The sequence below is a fragment of the Cavia porcellus genome, unplaced genomic scaffold, assembly GCF_034190915.1.
Source record: "Cavia porcellus strain 051 isolate PalLab524CR breed Dunkin Hartley unplaced genomic scaffold, mCavPor4.1 scaffold_5, whole genome shotgun sequence".
Taxonomy (NCBI): domain Eukaryota; kingdom Metazoa; phylum Chordata; class Mammalia; order Rodentia; family Caviidae; genus Cavia; species Cavia porcellus.
Window position 1 is genome coordinate 11,926,137 of NW_026947488.1, and position 26,070 is coordinate 11,952,206.

At 52.2% G+C, this 26,070-nt stretch overlaps 1 protein-coding gene across 2 annotated transcripts in view; it reads right to left on the reverse strand.

Annotated features, from left to right (window-relative positions):
* Bcas4 (breast carcinoma amplified sequence 4) overlaps positions 1–26,070 on the reverse strand; it is a 61,530-nt gene that overhangs the window by 21,158 nt on the left and 14,302 nt on the right. The window contains exons 2-4 of one of the 2 annotated variants that reach the window (XM_005000848.4): positions 22,623–22,694; positions 13,862–13,963; positions 6,694–6,828 (exon numbers count right to left, since the gene is read on the reverse strand). In XM_005000848.4, the coding sequence (XP_005000905.2) occupies positions 6,694–6,828; positions 13,862–13,963; positions 22,623–22,694 (309 nt within the window). The remainder of the gene's footprint in view (positions 1–6,693; positions 6,829–13,861; positions 13,964–22,622; positions 22,695–26,070) is intronic. The other variant, XM_063248166.1, reaches the window with a different exon arrangement.

A 26,070-nucleotide genomic window follows, 5' to 3' on the forward strand; every position in this document is an offset into this window, starting at 1 on the left:
AACCAGGGAGAAGCCAGGGTGCTTCCCAGTAGCCCTCCACAAACAGCCCCCAAAATAAAAACTCCCTTTTGTCAGGAGATTCCTCCTCTCACCCTCAACTGAAAACAAGAATGCAAGCCTTACAAAATCCGTTTTAGCTCCCAAACCAGCCCGCCAGGAGTCCTGTCCCTCCCCTGCACGCCTGCCACCAAATGTCTTTAATGAGGCAAACCCGTCCGGTGGAGTGTCCTGCAACTCACTTCAAGCTCATTCGGTGGGGGGCTGGGTAAGTGGGGGCTCAGCCCGCCATTGTGGCGTTAATATTTGCCATCTGCTCGGGTTGCATTTTTACCGCAAGGGCTGCTGGGGCAGGAAGAAAAGGCAGGCTGGTTCAGGGCCGGGAGGAGGCGCCTCAGAACCTCGCCTCGCTCCTTTGTGTCCATGCCTTGCTCTGGCTCCACCAGCCTCCACCAGTGGATAAAGCCCAGCCAGGCTCCTCCCACAGTCACCCTCCAGGGGGACCCTGCAGGGGGAGAGAGGAGGTGCCTGGAGGAGGCAAAGCCTCCCTCCTTAGGGAGGTAGAAGGGGTAGTGGGGGAGGGGAGGGAGGGACACCAGGCCTGGCACCAACGACTCCTACAGGCCAGCCTGGGCAGCGCAGCTCTGCCCACAGCCTCCACTGCCTCCTTCCAGCCCACAAAAGCCGCTCTTAACTCTCTGCTGCCTGGTGATGCCTCCAGAGACACCTGGGAGGCTGGCAAGGGCCACAGAAAGCTTCAGAACACCCAGTAGGTTTATCACACACCTACTATGTGCTAGCCAGGGCAGGCAGCTAGCAGCACACAGGCAGGTCCCAAGAATGTAATGTAGGCCAGGGGGCATCTTGCTGAGGCTGCTACCCAGGGGCCACCCAGAGCTCCATTTTTTCAAGACTAGTCAGAAGTATAGGTTCTTAGGTGAAACTTGCTTACTAAAGTACAGGCAATTAATACAAATTACAGACACTATACCTTAGGCTGGCCAAAAGACACGTGTCTTTAGGTCAGAGGATCTTGTCTACAGTCCTAGGAAGAGGCTATGCTCCCTGAGCAGGCCAAGATGGCAGAGGTAAGAACAGATACACTAAACAAGGTCAAAACTGATACAATCCTGGCTCACACTGTGTGACTCTACACAAGTGAAAAGGTCTCAGGTTCCTTCCTTGTAATCTGGAATCACAGTATCTACCCCCCAAAACTGTTACAAGAAGTTGAGCTCAGGTCCCCAACCCCTTTCTTATTATATATAGTAGTTGCTCAATAAAACTGCTGGTTTAGCTGCTTCTAAGAGCCAAAGAGCTTTTACTGGGCAGATGCTAAGAAGTGGAGAAGGTACTCCTGTGTCCCCCTACCCAGAGGGGTGAAGCCTTGGGGTAAACAGGTCATCTGCCTAGAATGCAGAGCTAGGGAGCACGGTGGGTACTACCCATGGGCCTGACATGTTCACATTTCACACTCAGAAAGATCAGCTGCCAACTATGAAATACTTAAGATTCATATAAAACTCCAGATATGTTCAGCTCTCTCCCCCAGACTACATGGCCCCGTTTCTACAGTTTCAAGGCAGGGACTCTGCAGTTCACTGCCATCCTGACCATGCCCATGGGGGACACTTGATTCCTGTCACCAGGCGGCCATGAGCAGCCGTGGTTTGTGGCCAGTCCCCTACTCTGCTGTGGCAAAGCCACCCTCCCTCCCCGAGCTCTCTCCTCCTGGGCAGGTCTGAGCCACCATGGCCCTGCCAGAGATCAGGACCAACAGGTAGGCTTGGCAGCCTAAGTCCAGGCCAGGCCACCATCATCCCACAGCTCAGCTCTGTGTAGGAAACTGTACCAGCTGGCCCCGCCCGGTCTTGCTGTCAGCCAAAGAGCCTTCCTTGGAAAGCACCACATTCCTCTCTGTCGGAAAAATTAATCAAAATGACACCTCGTGAACAAGATGTTTTGGCTTGGCAGAAAACAAACAGTGGTTTACAACAAATGATTGAGGTTGCCCCACGCCCCTGGGCACGCGCACCAGGGGAAGGACCAGGCTGCGGGCCATGACCATTCCCAAACCAAGGGCACTTGCTGTGGTCTCCTGGGCAGTTCCAAGGCCTGAGGCCACCTGACTCAGCCCCAGCTCGCACATTCCCTTCCACATGCACCTGAAACCTCTCCAAATGGGACCCTTGGGTGCAGGCCCTGAGTGGCAGCCCGTCCTGGGACAGGTCTGGGATGAGCTCTTCTCTGGGAGCTTTACCCTCTGACGAGACCCCGAGGGGTGCTGAGGATTCCAAGGAGCACAGAGCCCAGTAGGGGACACTTTCCATGAAGATTCCTAAAGACTGAACACTTTGGCTTGGGGGGCACCCTGTGCCTACTCAGTGCTCAGTTCAAGTCTCAACAAGATAGTCCTGACCCTGAATGCCAACTGAGCTCAGTGACTCACCTTGCTAAGCAAATGCAGCCCGGTCACCCCCACTGCCGGTCACCCTCCCCCCGTCACAGCCCTCCTCAGGACTCTCTGGGGATCTCTGGGGCTCTCCACAGTATTGGCTCCTCTGCTAGGCCTCCTGCACAGTCCAGCCCTGCCCATCCCAACCCATCTCACACTGATCCCCGCCCCCACTGCAGGCCTAGTGTGTCCAGCCTCCTGCTGCTCTCAAGCACCAAGCACCAGAGGCATGGCGCCTGGGACTACAGATCTCATGGCCAGAACTTTCCGAATCCAGGCCAACTCCTACTGCTGAGCACACAGGCTTAGTCTGGCCAACTTGGTCCTAACTCAAAGCTGGCTTTTCATACCCTCCAATGCCCTGGAACCCCCCGCTGGAACCTTCTTCAGAGAGTCTTGCCATTTCCCTCTCTTCCTGTTTGGTCCCACTGCTTTCAGAGGCTCCTGATGTCTTGCATGGAATCTGAAGAGATCTTCTAGCACTCAAGGCCCCTTGGCATCTTGCCCAGGCCACTACTGGCAGTTCTGCTCTGAGGTATACAGAGATGGGATCAGCCCAGTCACTCCATTCGGAATCTCACAGACAGACCCGTGGAAGTAAGGGGGAGCGGTGCTTAGTTAAGAGCTCACAACACTGAAAGAATCAGTAATGAAAGTCTAATCCAAAGCACACCTTCAGCAGGGCACAGCACACACACAGACATGTGCACTGTGAAAATGTGTCTGCCGGAGTGTGCAAACGGGCTCTGTGTAGCACCTGGGCCCAAGGCCTGTAGTGCCAGGCTGGCTCAACCTGTGGAGTGAAGTCTTTCTCAGAGGGGAGCAGCCTAGGTTCCTTCTGAGGTGGCACAGTGCTGTGCCTGGGCACCCCTACCACAGCAGCCCTTGGTGTTGGCCCAGGCCACAGACACAGTCTACATTCAGTTCCAAGCCAATTGGGGTGGGGAATGAGGACCCCTGTACTGGGGTGGGGGAGGCTCTGGCGCACGCTCTCGCTCTCTCTCGCGCTCGCTCTCTCTCTCTCTCTCTCTCTCTCTCTCTCTCTCTCTCTCTCTCTCTCTCTCTCTTCTTCTCTCCACTCTCTCACCTGGTGGGGAGTCCCAGACCACCTACCCCACCTCATGGGCCTCTCAGTCAGCTGCAAAGCAGAAAAAGGTGGGGAGGAAAAGGTGAACTGCAGCTGGCTGGCTAAGCTTAGGAAAACCAAGGCCTAGCTTTCTCCTCCTCCTCCCCACTGTCCAGTCCCAGGTAGAGCAACACAGGCCGGGTAAGAAACACCTCGAAGGCCCTGCCACAGCTCCAGGGGTGGAGGCTGAGGCCTCCCTCTCCTGGGGAGCACACTCACATTCCAGGCAAGGACCCCTGCCTAAGCCACAGGTCCTCCCTGCTGCCAGGAACCCGCCAGGCAGGGAGATGGGGTTGGGCTGCTAGACTCAGGATCCTCACTGTTTGCACCTGAAACAGTCTTGGGGGGCAGAGTCCTGGGGGAGGGCAGAAATCAAAGTTCTATGAACCCCTTCCTGCCTGCTCAATCTAGCGGTGCACCAGCTACAGAGGGGCAGGTGACGGTGACCCACCCAGGAAAAGGTGTCTACCAGAGCAGGCACAGGGGCTACATGAAACCCTGGCTTTGGGAGAATCTGGATGGAAGAAACAACCTCAAGGAGGTCCACAGGAACCCTCACCTCTGCAGCAGCAGGCCCAGTGGTCAGATGGTCACAAATTAGCCTAGAGGGAACAAAGCGCCCATCCTGGAAGTCACAGGTTCAAATCCCAGCTCTCCCATTTACTAAGTGTGTACAATCTGACCCTTTGGTGCTTCAGTTTCCTCATCTTTGAGACAGAAACAGTGGTGAGACCTGCTTCATTGGGCAGGTGTGAGATGCCTGCAGAGATGGCCTAACAGGAGCCATAAGGATCATTCTAGAAGGACCCTCTGGCTTAAACCCTGGAGTAGTCAGTGTGGAACACACCTAGCACCCTTCCACGTGCGCACACTCACCTGCACCTCCTCCCCAGACAAGCCCTAGTAGGGCCAAGACCAACACACAGGCTGTGGGTGACTAACGCCTGCAGCTGGGACAGGTTTCCTGGGACAAGTCAGCACAGGCAGGTCTGGGCTCCTCGGAGTGCCAGTGCACACCAGCATCTAGTGGAGACAGGGGCACAGGCCCAGTGCACCTAGCCACACCCAGGTCCCTGTGGCAGGAGCGGGGCACCCCATGGCCTGGGTTCTCACCTGGCAATGTCTCCCCCAGAGTCTCAGTGTTTACCTCTGTGCACCAGAAAATGGGTGCAGCCAGAGGGGAATGGCTGCAGGTCACAGGAGGGAAGCATGGAAAGTATGCCCCAGCTTTGCCAAGGTCCTCTGTCCTTTCTTCCCATCATGTACCTTGAAAGCCATCAGTGGGGAGAGACCGGGCCCCTGGTCACTCAGGAATGGTCACTATAACTTGAAGGAAAGCAGGATGAAGAGTGGCTCAGACTTCATTGTCATGGGAAGGCAAAGCAATGGTTTGTCTGGAGAGAGGCCATCCCAGAGGGCACATACTGAAGGTGGCATTCATTTGGGCTCTGAGGAATCAATAGGAGTTCCTGGACTCTGAAAACTGTGAGGCCACTGTGCAGTCCTTGCGGGTCCCTGCAGGCAGGCAGCTGAGCAATACATGCTCCAGGCAGATGCAAGACTAGACCTGAGTGGAGCCATGGAGCCAGGGTCCTGGGACTGGGGAGTGAGAGCCCAGCTGGGCATCTCAGGTCTCACAGCTAAAGTACTTGGCCTGGCAAAAAGCAAGTTTCTGAGGACAAATTCTGTCCCAGATTGTGAGATCCTCCAGACTTCCGTTCCTCTCTGTCAGCTGGAGAAAATATAACCCAGTGCGCACGATGGCTGGGAAAGCAATGGGAGTCCACGCATATAAAATGCCTAACGCAGGCCCCAAGGAACTGTACTAATGAGAGAGCTACTATAATAACATAAAGTCCCATGTAAATGTGGGGGACAGCAGGTGGGCACCAGGCCAAGGCCACAGGCTGTGAAAGACCCTGCTGGAGGGCACACTCTCTCCTGTTCAGGGCAAGGAGGCAGCCTGGTGGCTCCTGGCTGTGTCCTCCTGTTCCCTGAGCGCTGGTCTCCTCATCTGTAAGATGCCCTGACAAAAGCACCTTCTTCAAAGGCTACCTCAAGAACTGAGTGTGGGGAGGGCAACTGAAGAGGCCCGACATAAACTGAATTCTCACACACAGCTCAAAGCAAGTTCCTGAACACTGATCCCTGGGGCTGCTTCAGCTCGCTGGGTCACCCTGCATCTTGTGGGGTGTCTGTCCACACCCTGAACTCCACCTACTAGGTATTGGTAGCACTCTGCCTCTCCCAGCTGTGACAACCAATGCAACCAGAAGTCCCATGGCTTGCAGATGAGCAGATGCTATGTTGGAAAACTGTGTGTCAAGCTAGATATGGTGATGGAAACCTGCAATCGCAGTATTTAGGAGGCTGAGGCACAAGGATCATGAGTTCATGGCCAGCCTGAACTACAGCAAGGCCCTGTGTTAAAAAAAAAAAAGAAAATAAAATGAAAGAATAAGGGAAGGGCCCAGTTGCAGGAGTCATCTGGCCTCAGTTTTGTTGTTTTGTTTTTTGAAACAAGGTCTCACTGTGTAGTTCAGGCTGGCCTCAAACTCATGGTGATCCTCCTGCCTCAGCCTCCCAAGTGCTGGAATTACAAGCATGCCACCACACTCAGCCTGGCCTCAGTTTTGGCATAAGAAAGGACATAGTGCTCTTTCTTTCCTGTGGGACCCTGGACAGAGCAGGTATGTGGGAGGGATGGGCTTTGTCCCTTCCCTGGCACCTCAGGTCAGCTCAAACCTGACTGGTGCCCAGGAAGGAGGCCATGCCCAAATCCTAACGTGGCCCTCATCATTGTCATCCTTAGGTATGAAGACAAGGGCGGAGGGCAGGGTCAGTTCACCATGGTAACCACTGATGGGCCGTGGTACTTGGTAAACACGAGGTACTCAGTAAGCAGTGGGTACGGATGTGAGTAGTCACAGCAGTGAAGCCTGAAGCACAGGGCGTGAAGAGACACAGGCACCGGGAGGGTGGGGCTGCACTCCTGACCACTTCCTGTCTGCAGAAGGGAATGTGCCCTTTGAACTCCATTTCCTGAGCCTTCTCCCCACTCCAGGGGCAGGGAGAAAGAGGGAGAGGTGCCCTTGTTCTAGGGGTGGATACTCACCTTTCTGAAGGACGAGGGCCACACTGAACCCAGCCACCTGCGCAGGGTCTGTGGGAAGGCACCACAGTTGTGTTCGGCCTGCCGCACGTGGGCTTCCAGGAAGGTAGCGTGGTGCCCAACCATCCTGACGAAGGCCTGGAGGGAGAGGAAGGCTTGGAGGGAAGGAAGCCATGAGGCAGCAGCACAGTCCTGGTGGGGCGCACTGGATGGGCAGGGGTGCTGGGCCTTAGTCACACCACCAGCCTCCCTCCAATCAGACGATCAATCAGACCCATGGGCTCCCAGGGAGGGCTCCGGAGCCTGCTGTGTGGAAGAGGCCCCCAGAGCCCAGAGGAACACTGCTGCCCCCCATCCCACACCAGGCCTGCTCCTAGCCCCCACCAGCAGAGGACAACTGAGGCTCGGCAAGGCTGGGTCACACAACGGAGCAGGGCAGAGAGGAGCTCCTGAGACCTCCTCTGTCAGATTTCAAAGCCCTTTTTTATTGAAAATGGGTATTTTTAGAAATTGCCTAAAAGCTCATTTGAATAGCTGATATAGAATGGAATTGAGAAGCTTCCAGAAGCCAGGCAGGGAGCACATAGGCAGAGAGTGTTGCATGGGGAACTGTAAAGCTGGGTCCCAGTTACATAGGTCACCGGCTCCAGTCCTCAAGGGAAGAGATTCCAACCTCAGATAAAAGCAATGGAAGTCCAGACTGCCTGGATTAGAATCCAGCTTCTGCCTGCTCCTCACCACTTATATGCCTCCTGGCAAGTTCCTTGATCTCTATTAGTCTCAGTTTCCTCATCTATAAAATGGGAATAATAACACCAATCTTGTTAAATAAGTGAAGTGCTTAGCACATACTTAAGAGCCCATTAAATATCAGCCACCATCATCTTATAAAGGACAATCTAATTTTATAAAGTCTCCAGTTTTTATCAATACTAACAATAAATTTGTACTTTAAAAAACACTCTGCAAGCCAGATGTGGTGGTACACACCTGTAATCCCAGCACTTAGTAGGCTGAAGCAGGAGGATCACAGTGAGTTCAAAGCCAGCTTAAACTACATAAATCACTGGCCTTCTTTTTTTGAGAGGGCCAGGGATTTAGCTCAGTGGCATAAGCGCCTGCCTGCGAAGTGCTAGGTTGTGAGAACCATCCAGGGTACCAAAAAAAAAAAAAAAAACTGTGCAAACCCAGGAAAATTTAAAACCTCCATTGTGCCCTTACACATCTTTCTCTGTGCTTCCTGCGTGTAAATGTGGATGTGTAAGCGTGTACAGTGAGGGTCACCAAATGTGGCAACTACAATAAGAGATTAGCAATGATAACAACTAGAAGGACTATAACAAACGCGGTGTGAGCCTTCTCAGACAAGGCCCCGCGCTCTGGGTCTCCCTCACTCCAACAGCAACACGGAAAAGCCTTGTATCAGAAACAGGCACAGCAAGCCAGGCATGGTGGCGCAGGCCTGTAATCCCAGTGCTTGGGAGGCTGAGGTAGGAGGATCACTAGAAGTTCAAGACCAGCCTGGGCTACAAAGTTGAGTTCCAGACCAGCCTGAAGACCTTGTCTCAGAAAAAAAAGAAAAGAACAAACCAACGAACAGGCCCAGTGCTGGGTGCTTTGTGGAAACCTCCCTCACTAGAAGGAAAGAGGGCTGCCTATCCTCAGCCTCTCATTCAGCACTCTCGCTCCATCCAACAGCCTTCCTGGGTCCCAGAAAGTGCCTGGCCCCTCTCTCCTCCACAGGGCCTTTGCATGCTCCCTCTGCCTGCAGCCTCTTCTCCCTGTTCACCGGGAGGTGGCTCTGCTCCTCTTCTAGGCCCTGAGTCAGCTATGTCCTCCTCTGGGGTCCTACTACCCCTGACCTAATGCACCTCCCAGGCAGCCATGGGGCCACCCTGACTCCCTGTCTCCACTGTCCTCAGCAGTTCCCATCTCCTTCTAGCACGCTGGTACCACAGGAAAGTGCCAGGTCAGTATGGCCCGCAGGTCACACCGGAGCTCAGCCAGTGGTGGGTGTGTGCACGGTAAGCACAAGTGTGCCACGAATGAAGGGGTCAATGAGTGATATGGCCTCTGAAAAGAGACACTGGACAACCGAAGGTGGCAGCGGGTACTGTGCTTCAGCTGCCCTTAGGCTGCGGTTCTGGTTGCAGCAGGTCTGAAGTCTGGATCTGCCACAGCGGTGTGTATACACACCCATGTGTATGCATGGTGGGTGGGTCGCAGGGCCACAGCTGGGAAGGTGCCTTCATCTAACAGGTGCCTGCCCTGCGGCTGGATGCCGCAGGGGCCTCACATCTGGTTGTGAACACTGAGGAAGGCCCGCTCCCATTTAGTCCTGAAGCCGATTCCAATTCTCTACTTGCCACACCAACACCAGTCTGGAGGGGAGTGTGCTGGCAGGGGACCGTGTACACCCGCAGCCCATGCCGAGCCAGCCTGGCTAAGCTGCCACAGGGAGGACAAGCCCCAGGCTAGCCAAGGCCACAGGCCTGACTTAGAGAGCCAGCAACACACTCACCATCCACATGGACAGGAGACCACTGATCTCCCAGGGGCCTGGGGCCTGAGGCCTGGGAGCCAGGAGAGCTGGGCCCATTTTCCCTGGGTGAAATGTGCTACTTCAGTCAGCAGGGCAGGAAGCAAAGGAGGGTGGCCTGCTGTTAAAACCGCACTTGAGAGCTGAGGAAGGTGAGCACTGTTGGCAAAGACATACTGCTCAGCAAAGGAGTCAATAGCACTGGGAGGCACAGACTGCAGCCCCGGCCCCACATCCTGCTGTGGGACCCTGGCCAAGTCACTTCTCTCGGTCTCTGCCCCTTCTGTAAATGCAGTTGGTTCCAAGGCAGCTGTGAGTTTGCCCCAAGGTCTTGGTGGGAAACCTGGACAGTCCCCAGCTCACAGAGGCACACGGGAAGTGTTAGTCTGTGCTAGGAGACCGATCAAGGGCCACAGCATCACCATCAGTTCTGAGGCGCCCTGACAAGTCCCACTGATCCAGACAGCAGTGTGGTTCTGGGGGCTGGGGATTTAGCTCAGCGGCATAAGTGCCTGCCTTGCAAGCAGGCAGTCGTGAGTTCGATCCCTGGTACCGGTAAAAAGAAGTATGGTTCTGGCCCTGTAGGAGCCACTGAAACGCTAGCTGCCGTGAGGCCCTGGCTGGCATAGCAGAGGGGGGCTATCAGCCAGGGCACATGCTCTCAGCCCAGGGACAAGCACTCCAGCCACCAAAACAGCCATCTGTCCTCACAGCGCTCCCAAGGTGAGCCAGATGCCAACCTCACTTACTCTACTCTCGAGACTGACAGAGAGACATTCCTAGCCTACAGAGGAAGAAACTGAGTCAGTCACCAAAGGGCCTGACCCACCTGGCTCTGGAATTCACCTGCCCTGGTACAACATGAGGTTCTCATCGGGTCCCTCACTTTACAGCTCTGATGTCACACACTTTAGCTCGGGGGAAATACAAACCTCCCCTTTGCCTCAAAATCTGTGACCTCTCTTGGACTACTGCAGGTCCCTCCTGCATTCATGCACGCAGGCAGGCAAGCAGGCTCCTGGGAACTGAACCCAGGGTCTTTGCACTGAGCTATATCCACAGCCCTTTAAAAAATTTTTTAACATTTTGAGATAGGATCTTGCTAAATGCTCATGCTAACCTCCATCTTGAAACCCTCCAGCCTCAGCCTCCCAAGTAGCTGAAATTACAGGCATGTGCCATTGCACCACCTTCCCTTACTTTTAGTACCAACCCATTCCAGAAACTTCTATAGAATTTCAATAGTGCCAAGGTGTTGAATTACGGTAAGTGCCACTAGGCCTCAATGTCAGACAGACTCCAGGACATCCTCTTGCTGGCATCCCTGTCCACCAGCTTCATCTAAAGCTTATACAATTGCTCCTGAGCATCTAAAATGTAGGAGGCCCCTTTGAAAACAATCTGGAAGTTCCTAAAAGGAGTGATCATAGACCCAGCATTTCTACTCATAGGTACTGACCTCACACAAAGGAAAGCACAAACACTCAGAGAAGCATTACTCCTAACAGCCCTGAAGCAGCAGAACCCCAAACATTCATCAGCCAGTGATGGACAAACAGAATTTGGCACATCCATAGAACTGAGAAGTCAGCCATAAAGGAAATGGACGTCCTGCACACACTAGAACATACACGGACCTTCTCAGCATCTCACTCGGTGAGAGAAAGCAGACACACAAGACCCTCATGATCCACTTTTGCTAATAAGAAATATCAGGATGGGCAGAAATCACAGGCACAGAAGTAGAGGAGGGCCTTCCAGGGCTAGGGAATGCTAATAAAAATGAGGTTTATTTTGGGAAAACGATGCGGAATGGGAGCACGGTGATGGTTGGGAGTTGGAGCCACACCCAAGACCTCTCAATGGGACACCATCTCAGTCACTTCCCTGTGTCTGGGACACACACCCAACACCCACCACTTAGAGGAGGAGAGGTTCTCTTTGGCTCACATTTTCAGTCCTAGCTACAGGACAGAATAGGCATGGCAGAGGGGTACACACCACAAGGACAGCTGCTCATATCATGCTGGCCAGGAAGCAGAGCGAGAAGTGGGGACCCGCTATTCCCACCAGGCCACACTCCAACAGCAAACCAGCTGAATGGTCCCCACAGTCCAATTACCCCCAAACCCCAGTTCTAAGTACATGAAGTCTTTGGAGAACATTCTCCTCCTAAACCGTAACAAACACTTTAAGAATACAGTGGTCAGACCGGGATATAACTCAGTGGCACTGCACCTGCCTGGCAATCACAAGGTCCTGAGTTCAATTCCTGGTACAAAAAAACAAAAACAGGCCTGTAAGAGCCTTGAAAGCTGAAAACTGTGGGCAGTACTGAGCCTGCCAAGTAACTGTTTTTCCCTATGCCAACTTAAAGTTTAATTTATAATTGAGGAACAGTAAGAGATCAGCAACAGTAACAAATAGAACGATTACCACAATATACTGTAAAAAAGTGATGTGAATGTGGTCACACTCTTTCTCTTCTTGTCCTTGAATACAAGCCCTGAGATTTCTGCAATAGTGATACCCAAAATGCCTTGGGAGTGACTTCCGGGAAGGAGGCATAGATAGCATGGATCTGTTGCCAGAAAAGATGATCCACATCCTGGACAGGATAGCATCGGATTTCATGCACAAAATTTAAAATGTATGAATTGGCTATTTTTAGAATTTTCCACTTAGTGCTTCTGAACCAAGACTGACCACAGATAAACCATAGCATGGAAAGGGAAGCCATGGATAAGGGGAACTGCTGTAACCCACCTGGACTTTCTCATGAGGAAAAACTACAGCAGGTATGAGCCCTTTAATGACTGCCATCCTCAGAGCAGGGTCCAGGCGTCTTGGCCAGGCTCTTTGCTTTCAGCTTACATTCATCCCTGACCTGAGCCAGGAAGGCCTCAGGGCCTTTGCACCAGCTATTCTCTCCCTAGGCTCGATGCACCATGATCCAGGCTTAGCATAAAGGCTCTCTGAAACCATGAAGTTCTGGTGACTTGTTACAGCAGCAGCAGGAAGCCAACAGTCATGCTTGCCGAGGGTCCCTTTCGGAGGGAACACAGACTGTCTCTCTCACTGCAGTGGCCCTGCAGAGCACACAGTAGGCCCTAGATAACGGCGGCAGCCTGAAGGCTAAGAAAAGAATTGGACTTGACAGCTGGCCCAGCCCAGGCAAAGCAAGACCCAGTGCTGCAGAGCTTTACATTTTCTTTCTTCTTTCAAACGTGTGGAATAAAATTCAAATGGATCAGCTATTTCAAGGGCAAAGTTTTAATTATATTCCTGCTCCATTCTGTGCTGAGAAGAATGTTAATTCTCTGCTCAGTCAGTACTGACTGCCATGTTCACTGCCTCTGCGGCTCGAATTGGGCCATGTCTCCTCTGGCCAGGGGTCCACTAGCAACTGCGATCGTCCCTGGCCTCCTGCTACCTTCTCTGTGCATGGAGCTGGATCCCAGGCCACAGCCCCAGGCCCACAAAGAGGTTCGGCTCTGGAGGATGCCTGCCAGAGCCCCAGCTTCGTGGGACTGGTGCACAACCCGGGGGAGGGGCTTACTACTCAGAGCTGATGCTGCTCTGAGACTGGGACAATGAGCGGGACCAGTTGCCATTTAGCACAGGTGAAATGAGACAGTGTGCACCTTAGCCAGCTGTCCAGGCAAACACAAGACAGGAAGGTCTGGGGAGGAGCAGCAGGCTGTGGTGGGACTGTGGTAAGCTGAAGAGCCGTGTATCTTCTGAGGGGGAGCTCCTCCTGGCTCTACCTACTCTTGCATGCACACTGAAGCATACAGCCTAGAGCTTAGAAATGCTCTTTCCCCACTTGGGTCGCGTTATGGTTTAAATATGAAGTATTCCTCAGAAAGTCATGTGTTTGATGACCACCAACACAGCAATGCCCACAGGTGAGGTCTAAAGAGGGGATCAGGTCACCAGTAGCTTAATCCACTTAAGTTCATGGCTGAATGCACAGTCAGGAGGTGGGGCCCATTTGGAGAAAGTCTGGGGTAGAGTTTGTCCCCAAGAACTTCCTCTCTGGCTCTCTTCCTGCTCTCACTGTGTGCCACACTTCCCAGGAGGTGAGCAGCGTTCCTCCCCCACACCCTTCCACATGATGTTTCTGCCTTACAGTCAGCTGACCATAGACTGAAACCTTTAAAACCAGGAGCTGAAATAAACCTTTCCTCCTCCAAATTGCATATATTGGGTATTTCGTCTCAGTGACAGAAAGCTGACTAATACACATCATCTTTACACGGGTGTTGATATATGTGGAAATTCACTGAACTGTACACTTATGATGTGTACCCTTGATATACTTATGCTTTGAAAAATGACCAAATTAAAATACTTAGAGAAATGTGGGCCCAGGACTATCAATCTTTCTAAATTTTCAAAAAGAGCATCAAATTCAGATTTTTAGATAAAGTAGCTCGATTTTGAAACACTGGAAAGAAGTTCTTATTTGTCATTTTAAAAAAATCCCAAGTGAGACAGCCCTTCATTCCTCCAGACCCCTCCCCTGGACCAAGTGCTAGCACTCCAGGCCACATCAGCATCTCAGAAGACAGGGCCAAGCCCTGACCCAACCTGCTGTCTCGTGGGGAGCCTGCGTTTTCCTGCACCCACCTCGAGCCGGTCCACTTTGGCATAGATGCCTCGCATTTCTGTCACTCTGGCCTTAAGGAGCGGAATGTTCTCCTCCAAGATCTGTGAAGTGTCGCTCCTGATCTGGAAAACAAAGTGATCGTAAGGCTCTGCACTGTCACTGCATCCTCTCACCTGCCCAGAGGGAGCTGGAGTCTGTGCAGACCCCGCTGATGACCAAGATGTCACACAGCATCCTGCCAACTCAGGTCCAAGAACCACCAGAGCCTGGGTGGGGACTGACCTCTTCACCTCTGGGACCGGACTCACTGAATAGAAATTAATGTTTCTCCCTCAAACACCCAGCAACACAAAGTCCTAATCTAAATATCTTTATTTCTTAAACCACTGATCTGGAGCAAATGGAAAGAATCAAAATCTCTTCCCTGAACCAGAGTCAGGGTGTAAGTCCAGTTTTCACTGGACTGGAATTAACACTAACGGGATAACTATCACTAATATTCCTGGAAACCACATGTGCCAATGTGCTCCCAGCACACAGATGCCATGCTAAGCATTTCCTTGCACCATCTCATTTAATTTTCAATTTCTTCTGCTTGCAAGTACTTGAAAAGGGATGGTGAGCTTTGAGAAGCCACATCCTTCCCTTCATCAGTGATGTCAGACACGGACACCTCCATTTTCCTTTAGAGCTTCAGGACCAAGCCTTCTGTGCCCAGAGAGGAAGGGAGGAGAGAAGAAGAGATTCCACACCAGTTTCAAGTTCAAGGCCACATCTAAGTCCCCTAGGGCAATGGTGGCAAACCGAAGGCATATGTACCACTGCACGTGCTAAAAGGTTCGCCATCATTGCCCTAGGGTAGTAAGCCTTTAAAGCTGCTTCTGAAGTCTCTCTGAGCTGGTCTCACTCGTCTGGGATTCTGTACTTTTGGCCAAGGCTCCACGGCAACCATAGAGTGGGACACTTGTGGAGTGGTCCACAAAGAAACACCTGGAACACAAATGGAGCTGAACTCTGGATTCGGACTGAAGTGTGAATTTAGCTTTGCCCACTGTGAACCGTGTGACCTCGGACAAGTCCCTGCATCGTTCTGAGCCCTCTTTCTTATCTGGGCAGTGATGGAATCATGACAGTCCTTCCTTCCTTCTTTGTAATGCCATAAAGATGAAATGTTTAGCACAGCGTTGAGATGGCTATAACCAGGTTGTGGTTCTCATTTCCCAGGGATGCCCACTTCCTGGTACCTATGTCCTGTCCAAGTCCCTTCCCTAGAGCCCAGCAGGACCTCATGTCTTGCTTCTCAGGAAGGTGAGTAGCCAAAGTGACAAATGTCACTTCTGAGTCTAGTTTACAGATGACTGTCAGCTCCAGCCTGCTAGCACGTCCTCTCATTGGCTAATGTGCATGGGCGTGGGTGAGTGTGTGTATGTGTGTAAACACGCGCTCTCTTCCCCTGCCCTCTTGGTTGCACACTCTGATGCAGCAAGGCGCCATGTTGGAGAACACATGGCCAGGCACGGAGGAGCCTCCAGCCCACAGCCCGTGAGGAGCTGGGTCCATCCCATGCTCTGATGTGGCCTGGAAGTGGATCCTGCCCCGAACCCGTGTGATGACATAGCCCTGGCCAAACCACTGGACAGTCCCTGACCTCGGAACTACCGCATCATAAACATACTGCATTAAGCCATACCTCAGGGTAACATGTTTCGCGGCAACAGGTACGAACACAGGGTTGGCAACCTGGTGGAAATTACAATTTAAAAATGTTCTGGAAAACTATGCCTGTTTTTTCTCCTCTTTCTGCCTAGGCAAAGGAGACCTGGTACAGAAATTTGCTCCTGCTACTGTTCAGAATGGCACCCCCTTGCCCTCGTCAGTGGGTCTCTGGAGACCCTCATCACATTGCCCTGCCTGTCTGTTCCCACATTCCTCTTCCCCTGGTCATGGTGTCAGCCTCTTCTTGGGCACCAGGTTCCAAGTCCAGCATCCCCAGAGGCATTCTTTTCTCATGCCCCAATTTTCACCCTGAGAGGGTGGCATTAGCCATCAGGCTGCCTGGCCTTGATCTCCAGACCACACCTTCTTCACCAGGAGCCCAGACGACTTGAGCCTCTCTGCCTCAGTCTCCCCTGTAACAAGGGGATGCACTTCCCCTGGGAAATGCTGTGAGGGTGACACAGGGTCATTAGTGCCTGAGTGTGGCCCACACACGCACCTAACTGGCTCACAAAGATTCTGATATTTTAATTCATTTCCAACTTTAAAATTCCAGCAGGGTTCCCAGGAGAAATGGCTGGTATTAGGGCTGGCTGGGGATCACAACAGGAGCTCAGAGCATCTCACAGCACCAGCAAGGCAGGGAGTGCTAAAAAGAGACATAAAGACAGGTAGCATGTCAAGGGGCCCAGAGGCCAACCTGGAGGGGCTGCCTAAAGGAGCACACTAACAATGAAGGCAGGATTACACCAGAAGTATAAAGTGAACACAGCTGGCCCCTTCCCACAGGTAACATCTGCAGCTGACCAGCTGGACTGCTGGACACTGCTGGCTCCAGTCTTCACAAACATAGCCTGAGTGGAGAGATGGTAACCACACTATCTGGAAACTCAGCAATCTCTGCAGTTTTCTGGTGAACCTAAAGTATTCCAAACTAAAATAGAGAAATATTGTGTTTAAAACTTTATGGTGATAGGGGCTGAGGATTTAGCTCAGCGGTATAAGCGCCTGCCTTGAAAGCAGGCAGTCGTGAGTTCGATCCCTGGTACCGATAAAAACGAAAAAGACAAAAAAAAAAAAAAAAAACCTTTATGGTGATCAAGTCTAGATTGACAGACAAGGGCTGAGTTCTGCAGACACTGTTGTGGGGCAGCTCCTCCAGGTGGGCCTGAGCTCAGTTCCCACGCCTCCCAGTGGCCTGTCTCTGCCCCAGCTCAACTCCATGCCCTGACTGGCACACTTGCTGCCAGGGACAAGGAAAAGCCCTCAGGATCCTTTCTTTCTTCCCCAAGGCTGACTTCCTAGAGAAGCCCATCATCCTCAAGGAGGCTAAACTCTGCAGACAACTGCATGATGCGACAGAGTGGATAATTAACTCTGAGGCAAGGTCAGACTGCAGCAGAACACACGCAAGCCTTTTCTTTCTGTTCATTCTGAAGAAACAGATGGGGAGGGAAAGAGAACAGGAGGGGGTGGGCTGAGTGAAGGGAGGGTGGTGGGGAGGAGGCACAGAAACCCTCTCCGCTCTCCTCTAAAACCAGAGAAGGTGAGGAAGGGGAGCCTGGGGCCGAGCAGGGCGTTTCTTCCTGGAAGCAGCCTCTCTAGTAGCTGGAGTCATGTGCAGCTTAGCTATGGGGTACACCTGCCTGAAGGCTCCTGCAGCTACTTAGGATGACAATCCCAAGTCACCCCCATGTCTTGTTTCGGGTTCCCTCTGTGGGCTGGAAGCAATGAAGCAACTTCAGGATCATTTAAAGCCAGCCCAGTCAAGAGGGGCACGGAACCACCAGACTGCCTCCTGAGAAACCTGGGCACAGAGACCAGACTGCACTCTTGAGAACACCTGGCACTGAGCTGTGAAACAAGAGCTCCTACGTCTCCAGCCAAGGTTCAGAGAAACAAATGAGCAGGCCCAGGGCACGCAGCTGGGAAGTGGGAGACAGGATTCCAGCCCAGGGGGTCCATGCACCTCTCCCCCCAGCAAGAGACAGGTTCTCTCAGCTTACACTCTGTCAGTCTGGTCACGGCTGGAACAAAACCAAAAACCCAACCGAATAAGAGGCCCATATCTCGAATTCAGGACTTTTCCCTTAAAAGCCAAGATTTGTGGCTTTTTATGAAAAGTCCCCAAGAGTTGGCCACTCTGAGCCCCGTTCTGTCCAATAGCAATCAGCTGCAGCCAGTGGCAGCTGCCTCTTCAGTTAACCACAGTCCTCAGCCCTCCCCAAAGCCCCTCTACATGGGGCCTGCAGCCACCCGGAGCACTGTTTGTCTTACAGGTGAATCAGAGGAAAGTGACACATTTCTCCGCTCACACTCAACCCATTTCTCATCGCCACGTGACAGGCATCTGAGTGTGTGCTGAGCTATACTCTGAGAGGAGCACAGGGCATCCGGGAAGAATCAATGCTCCCTGAGCCTCTGCCAGGACAATGCCTAACCACACTTTCCAGCCTGGGGCCTGCGGCCCTGTCCCAGCCTAAGCTTCTACCATCCCAATGCCTGGAAGTCTAGGGGTGGGTGCTGAGGCCACGACAGAGCAAAGACGGCCAGCCATCCAGGACAATCCGGGCCCCAGGGAGGACAGCCAAACACACTGGAGCCTGGAGAACGAGCCCATGCCAAATGCAACTGCTGGGCCTGGGCCAACGGGCCACTTCGGCCATTTATGTGAGCAGAGTAAGGGCCTGCTCCATGGCAGGGGTGGCTGGAGGGACTGGACACACTGCCCGAGCCACAGAGGCACTGAGCCACAAAGGCTTCCAAATCCTGTTACTGTAGATAACACTAGTGCTGGGCCAATGGTGCTTTGGAAATGACGACAGCGACATTAGTAACTACCACTTCGAGGTCACTGAATACAGAGCAGGTGCTGTGCTCAGCAAAGATTTTTAATGGAAAACAGTGACATAAAGTGGCCAGGACAGAAGTATGCAGTGTTATGAATGTCTACATGTTCCCCTCTGCCACTGACCCCCAGAGCAAGACATGAAGTACTCCATCAGCCTGGGGGCCCATCCTGCACCCACACCTCCTCTTCTAATCCATGACTGCCCTCCTCAATACAGGCATTACGTGACTTCAGCCCCCAGAGCTGGGTACTGCTTTCCTGGAGTTAAGAGTGATGGAATCATGTAAAATATACTCTTTCTTTGGGTGGTTCTGGGTTTGGGAGGGGGTGGTTCTGGGGCTTGAACCCAGAGTCTCTGCACTGAGCAATATCTATACTTTTTTTTTTTTTTTTGGCACAGGGTCCCATTAAACAGCTAAGTTGCTCTCACTGGGCTTAAACTTATGATCATCCTGCCTCAGCCTCCCAGTCTTAGAATTTCAGGCATAATGTGCCACTCTGCCCAGGGAAAGAATAAACTCTTCTTTGTCTTACTTCTTCTGCTTAATATCATACTGGTGAGGAGCACCCGCATTGCTGCAGAGAGCCGTTTTTGTGGCTGAATGTGAACAAACGATGTACTTGCCTCTTCCACTGCTGATGAACATCTGAATGGCTCCCAGTTTGGGAGTCTTAGGGTTCAAGGCTGCCACGAAAGGCTCTATATGAGTCTCTGTGTGGACTTATTTTAATTTCCCTTTGGTAATGATCCAGGATTAGAATTGCTGGGATTTAGGTTAGCATTATTATTAGATCCTGCCAAACTTTTGCAAAGGGGGCTCTACCTTTTTGCATTCCACCAGCAAAACGCGAGTTTCAGTTGTTCTTCATCCTGCCAGCTCAGTACCCCCGTGTGGATGTAAAGCACATGCCCTGCTCCATCTACTCCTCACAAGAACTCCCTGGAGACGGATTCCACAGATTCTTCACATTCTTCCCGAGAAGAGGTGAGCCCTGTGTGCCTCCTCTTGATTCTTGGGTGGGTTATGTGATTTTGCTTTGGCCAATAAAAGATAACAAAAGTGACCCTGTGTTTCCATACACAGGCCTCCAAAGACTTGGCAGCTTCCATATCTGCTACCTGTGGAGGCCACATGGCCACACGGCCGGAAGCCCAACCAGCCATGCAGAGGTCGTGTGGCTGAGGGTCTCACAGTCAGTCCCAACCGCACCAGCCATCCGTCCCAGCCAGGGCCCACACAAGTGAACGAAGGAGCCATCCAGTGTTCCTCACCCCAGCAAGCACCAATGGGCTCTGGCCAGCTGTTCCTTGTGCCCTGTCACAGCCCACAAAAGGCAATGGGTACTGTTTTATGACACCAAGTTTAAGGTCATTTACAATAATCAGAACCATCATCTCTACTTTACAGAGGACACAACCAGAATTCAGAGGTGTTGAGCTGCGCCCAGGGCTCCTGGCACAACACCAGCATATGTCATATCGAAGGCCAAAACACATCCTAGCACAAGGAATGAAAGTCAGTCATAGAGAGGCATCAAGGACAGGCTGGAAGCATTAATATGTCAGACAGGAAGCTGGGCTTGGGTTTCTAGTAGCCTGCTTTTAGCAGAAAGGAAGCAGCTTCCCTCCAACTCATGTAGCAGAGAATTCAGCTGCAAGGTGATCTGTGTCTCTAAAGGTGAGCCAGAGGGGCTTGGGGACAGGGAGTGGCCCATAGTGTGACATCACCTGCCCCATAGGGCTCCACTCATCCCTAGCTTGGGTTTTAAAACAGCTCTGAAGAGGAAATGAGGACAGCCTGGAGCTCCTGACACCTGGACACCAGGCCATCCAGGCCTTGGTGTCAGGCCCCAGGAGATTTCCATAGTGTGCAGGGCATGGGCCCAGCACGCTGCCATAGTGGCTGTGCTTTTTTTTTTTTTTTTTGGCTTTTTCCTTTTTTACCGGTACCAGGGATCGAACTCATGACTGCCTTCTTGCAAGGCAGGCGCTTATGCCGCTGAGCTAAATCCCCAGCCCCTCATAGTGGCTGTGAATGCAGATGTCCCCGGGGGCAACGGAAACCCTAAAGGCTGGGCACACTGTCTGATCCTCTGTCTCCAAAGAGCTTATGTTCTTCCATTTCTTGAAACATGGGGTAATCTCCCTGTTCCATCTTTATCTTCCTGCTCTCCTGCTCGTCATAGGGTCTGAAGCCCAGAGAAAGATTACAGAACACATAAGCACACAGTGGTCATGGAGTTGGGAGGCTTCCTGCAGAGCAGTGAGGGTGGGACAAGCTGGAGATCACACTTGTCATCTGCAGGGGCAGAAGCTGCCAGGTGGGAGCAAGCACCCAGGGGGCAGATCTCTGCTTTTCCATGAGAAGCCAGAAATCCAGTTACAGGTCATGAAATTCTAAAAGTAGCAATGGTTGGTTTCCACTTTTTCTCAGAAACCTCCCCATACCTACAGGTGGCAGTAGGCCAGGGGTCACCTATTCACGTGTCTGCAGTACTGAGTCTGGGCCTGGAGCTGGAGGACCTCCCGATGCCACCCACAATCCCGGGTCTCCTGTGACGTTTTGAGTCCCCACCACAGGATGCCTTGAGAGTTTCCAGCATGAGTTGCTCTGCTCTCGCCACCCTGCACACATCCTCCTCTCCGACCATATGAGGGTCTTCTTTCATAGACGGCAGAGTGGACAGGGTGGAGACACTGAGAGCACCAGCGTGCTTCTGGTCATCAGTCCACGCCATCTTCCAGACCAGCCTTTCCTGCCTGGTGCTCGCCACACCAGGCCTGGATGCCCTCTCTCCCATCCACTGAATTCCGCCTGCTCTTCCTCCTTCAAACCCTAAATGGAATCACCACCCATTCTGCAAAGTCTTTCTAAGTTCCTAGGCAGGCAGGAACACCCATGCTCTGGAACCCCCTTGCATCCCGAACCCATGCGCATAGCAGCACTTTGGCTCTGGAAAAGACATCAGCATCTAATGGGTCCCCCGCAGCCTGGCCCAGGAACAGCTCTGACTCTCCATACTCAGACTCCTCATGCAGTCACGTCACGACGAGGGGCCCAGTGTTTAGTGATGAAGAAAGCCTTTGCCAGGCTGCCAAAAGCCTGTTATCCTGGTTATCCTGGCCATATCTGGACTGACAACAGAACTAAAATGCTGGCTGTCAGGAATTAAAGCTATTCAAGTCCCCTCAGGAACTCTCGCTCCTATCTTCTTCGCTGTTACGTCCCCAAAGGCTGGCCTAGGGTGGGCACTGAATACTGTGACGCCTGGCACCTAATAAACAGCTGGGCTACTATATTACTATCACTCCTTGCATGTTCACAAATGCCTCTTAGCTCTGGACACTGCCGATACATAGATCTACACCCCTGGGCCCAGCCAGGCAGACATTTTCAGCTCCAGGGACAGGCAGAGCCTGGTTACAACATGGAGTCTACCCTTTGGGCCTCCAGACAGAAACCTCCAACCTGGGTTGCTTATGTGCTTCCCAGACCAATCTGGGCTGCTTGTGTGCCTTTAAGAAGCTTGGAATGTGGTAGAAAATTCTGTCATTTCTGCTAGGGGTTTCACCCCTGGCCAACAGTCCTGGGGACCCAAGGATCTACAGGAGATTTCTAGAGATTTGGACATTGTCTAACAGCCTCAAAATGCTGTCTTCCATCTTCCTTCCCACCAAGCCTAAGGGACTTGATCCAACACAGCAGAGCAGGAGGCGAAATTTGAGAGGACAAAAGGATCCCGAAAGGAACTTGATGCCCACCCCGCCACCAGCTATGGCACGGGCAAGAGGCTCCTCCCAGGCCCCACAGGCCTGAAGCCATTTTCTGGCCGTCTCCATGTTTGCAGGGCGGACTCCGAAGAGCTGAGGAAAGTTAAATATAGTCCTAGCATCCCCGCTGATCGGCTCCCCGCATTGGTGCCCGAGAGTGCCACCTTGTGGCCCAGTCCCCGCTCCTCTGTGGAAGAGAAGCCATCTCAGGGGAAGAAGGAGATCAAGATGGCTGCCTCAGGAAGCACTTGGGGTTGACAGAGTGTGTGTGAGAAAGACGGAGAGAAAGAGCGTGGGAGGGAGGAGACAAGACAAAGTGTGTGGTTTCCTCTCCCTGCTGGCCACTGCCCCCTTCCTTCTGGTGGCTAAATCACCACCAACATGGCTTCCCCAGAAAACTCCAGGAAAGGCCTCATCTCAGGCCTCCCAGGCAGACACTCACCGTGTCCATCAGGCTGCAAAACTCTTCCAGCAGGAGGAGCATCCCCTCGATGGCTGCCTCCACCTCCCTTGCCTGCAAAAAGACATCGTCCTGCAGATTAGCAAGTGGTTTCCAGGGAGACAAACACCCTTCACTTTTTTTTCAGCAAACTAAGTCTTAGGATTATGTGCCCAATTCCTTCTAGACCCCTCTTCCTTTTCAAAATCCTCTGGGCCTTCTTTCAAACAGTAGTAAGTAGGCAGCAATCGTGACACCCATCCACAGAGGACTAATTATCACCACCTTGGTCATGTATTCTACATACCTGTCAAAAGAGACAAGATTAATAAACACTAGCATGAAATAACAAAGTTACCTACATCCTTCCCATCCCACAGAGGAGGAAAGCGACGCTCAGAGAGGTGAGGTAACTTGCCCATGGCCACACAGTGAACGAGAGGTGCAGCCAGTTTTCTAAGGTGGGCTGCAGTCCACAACCCAAAGCCAGCTCTTACACACACTGCTTCATGCCCTGCGCAATCACAAAGAGGAAGGGCGAGCTGCAGAAGGGACAGCAAATGAAGCTGTCTTTGTAACCATACATAAAAATGACAACAGCTCAGCAGAGGGGTCCTAAAATGCCATGTGCCACGCTGCTATCGTTAGGGAAGGTGTTTGTACCAAAAGAAAATTGGAAAATTCAATTTTGGAAAATTCAAATGTTCCTGCTGTACTTTATGCTTGCTTAGCCCTAAGGACAGGGTCTAGGGGATGGGCTCTGACAAGGGTGCACACTTTCTGAAGGGTCCAAAACTCTACACTTACCAGATTCACACAGTGACATAAATAAAGAATCCACTGTGGGTCGGAGTATAGCTCAGGGTTAGAGCGCTGATTTAGCACACATAAGGCCCAAGACTCCAGCACATTAAAAACTTAATAATAATAATAGTAATAATAGAATAATAATGGAACTGCCAGGCGTGGTGGTTCACGACTGTAATCCCAGCACTCAGGGAGGCTGAGGCAGGAGGATCGTTTCGAGTTTGAGACTAGCCTGGGCTACAAAGTGAGCTCAGGGCCAGCCTGAACTGCATAGTGAGATCCTGTTTCAAAAAGACAAAAAAAGGGGCTGGGAGGGCTGGGGATTTAGCTCAGCAGCATAAGTGCCTGCCTTGCAAGCAGGCAGTCGTGAGTTCGATCCCCGGTACCGATTAAAAAGGAAAAAGACCAAAACAAAACAAAAAGACAAAAAAAAAAAAGAATAATAATGGAGCTAAAAATTTCTTAATGGGCTGAAGTTATAGTTCAGAGGTAGGACACACATGCAGGGCTCTTGGGTTCCAACTTCAGTATCTCAAAACAAAATAAAACAAAAAAGAGGCTACTGGCCTGTGGTCAGCTGAAAGGTACTTGCCCAGGTCCTTAGTAGCTGACCACTAGCAGCCACCAGGAAACACAACTCTGGGGTTGCCAGATATTTCCATTTTCAGGAGGAGCCATAAATTCTAATTTTAAGGGAAGTCTTAATTTTAAAATATTGGCATACAGTCAAACAAAAATCTTGGATGCCTCACAGGCCAAATACTGGCATTAAAGGCCCTGCCAGCTACAGCTGCCCCCACCTACTCCCCTCACTTGGGCAAAAGTCAGCCTGGCCCACTTTCTTCTGGAGCTACATCGCTTTCCTGCTAGGAAAACTCCCTGTGGGTGCTGTCTAATCCACCAGGCATTGTGGAGTTAACTTCCCCCAACATGAAGCCTTTCTGTGGCTGGCCACCAGCCTGGCTGGAGGTGACCAGAGGCTGCGGGGAGACCCTGCCCCACACCTGAGGCCTCCCAGCCACCCACCTGTCTCAATGAGAGGTTTAGACAGCACCAGGGTGGCTGTTTCCAGTGAGAGCTGTCACCACAACAAAATAAACCACTGTGCAAAAAAACCTCTTTCTGGCTAGCATATAAATAGTACCAAGTTGCAATTTTAAACTCTGGAACCTGAATCTCACAGCTGGGACTATTTCTGGGCCTTCACAGGGAGGCCTGACAGAAGAGGCCACAGGGAGGATGGCTAAGAAGCAAGGCAGGAGACCCCCAGGCCTAAAGAGTAAAACCATGGCATAAGGAGCCAGCAGGTCACTGAGGCAGGAGACGGGGAGCCTAGATGTTCCTTCTGACCCAAAGGGAGGCAAGAGAGATGGGCAGGACAGCCATGGGAGAACACAGAGCCCAGTGCCGAGGAAGCCAGACCCTGCCCAGGGCCACCCCAGCTGAACACGAACACTGGGTCTCCTTCCCAAGGCACCCGGAGCACCCTGCCTGCAGGAGACTCATCCCGATCACGCTGGCAAGTTCAGAGAGGACGTACCATAGGGCCGGGGGGGAGGCTCAGGGCTACAGTGGTTGCCAAGCACGCACAGGGCAAGTGAGGCCTTGAGTTCCATTCCCAGAACCATAAAAAAGGAAGAAAGGAAGCAAGGACATAGTACCTTCAAGACCGTCCTCAAATGCCAGCTTTTCTTCTGCCAGTCACGGGTCCTCAACCCACTGGCTTCACTTCTGAATTTTGGCTGGCACTATGACAGGAGCCACTCATCCAGCAGGGCTGTCAGGTCAGCCTAGCACAGTAATCAGGCTATGCCACTGAGCAGAGGGTTGCACAAGTCCACAGCAGAGCTGCTTTGTATACCTCTCCCCTGGGCACTCAAAGCAATGCTCGTCACTCAGTGTTAAGGATCTCATTTGAATCTCCAACAACTCTCTAGGCAGGTGCTATTAGCTCCTCCTTTTTATGAATTGAGGGTCAGAGAGATTAAGTCACTTGCTGGAGGTCACACAGCTGACAGACACTGAAGGTAGAATTTGAGCCTGATACTCTAACCCCAGAGCTGCAAGTACAGCTGCTAGCATGCTCCAGGGAAAGGAAAGAACCCAGTCTCTAGAGGGTTGCCTGCCAGCTAAAAGGCCTCTCTCCCCTATCTTCTGGGATCTGGAGAGATGCAGGAAGGAGCAAAGAAACCATTTTATGGCTGTCTGGTTAAGTAAGGGAGGAACGGGCCTGAAATATCCCCAACTGACAGGAAGGACTCAGGATTAGCCCCTCCCCTAGGCCCACAAAGCATTCAGGGGACGATTTTCTCTCAAGATAATCCCCTAAGTGGCCTCAGAAAAAGCCCTGCAGGCTGCAGCCCACATGCCTTTGCAGTCAGCCCATGAGCAAAATGAATGCCTTGCTGTTCCCTGTAACTCCCTGGGCACCGACTGTCCCACTCTGAGGGGAAGGGGCAAAGGGCTCATTTTCAGCAGCCTTGGAGACTGGAGGCAGACACTATGAGCGGATGGGCCTCTTCCAACCATGCAAATCACAGGAGTCCCCAGCTTCCCAGCTGTGCGTGCCTGAAAAACAGGAGGGCCTGGCTGTGCCCAGCAAGCACTCTGCACGAGGAGACACACACAGATGCTCCACCCGTGG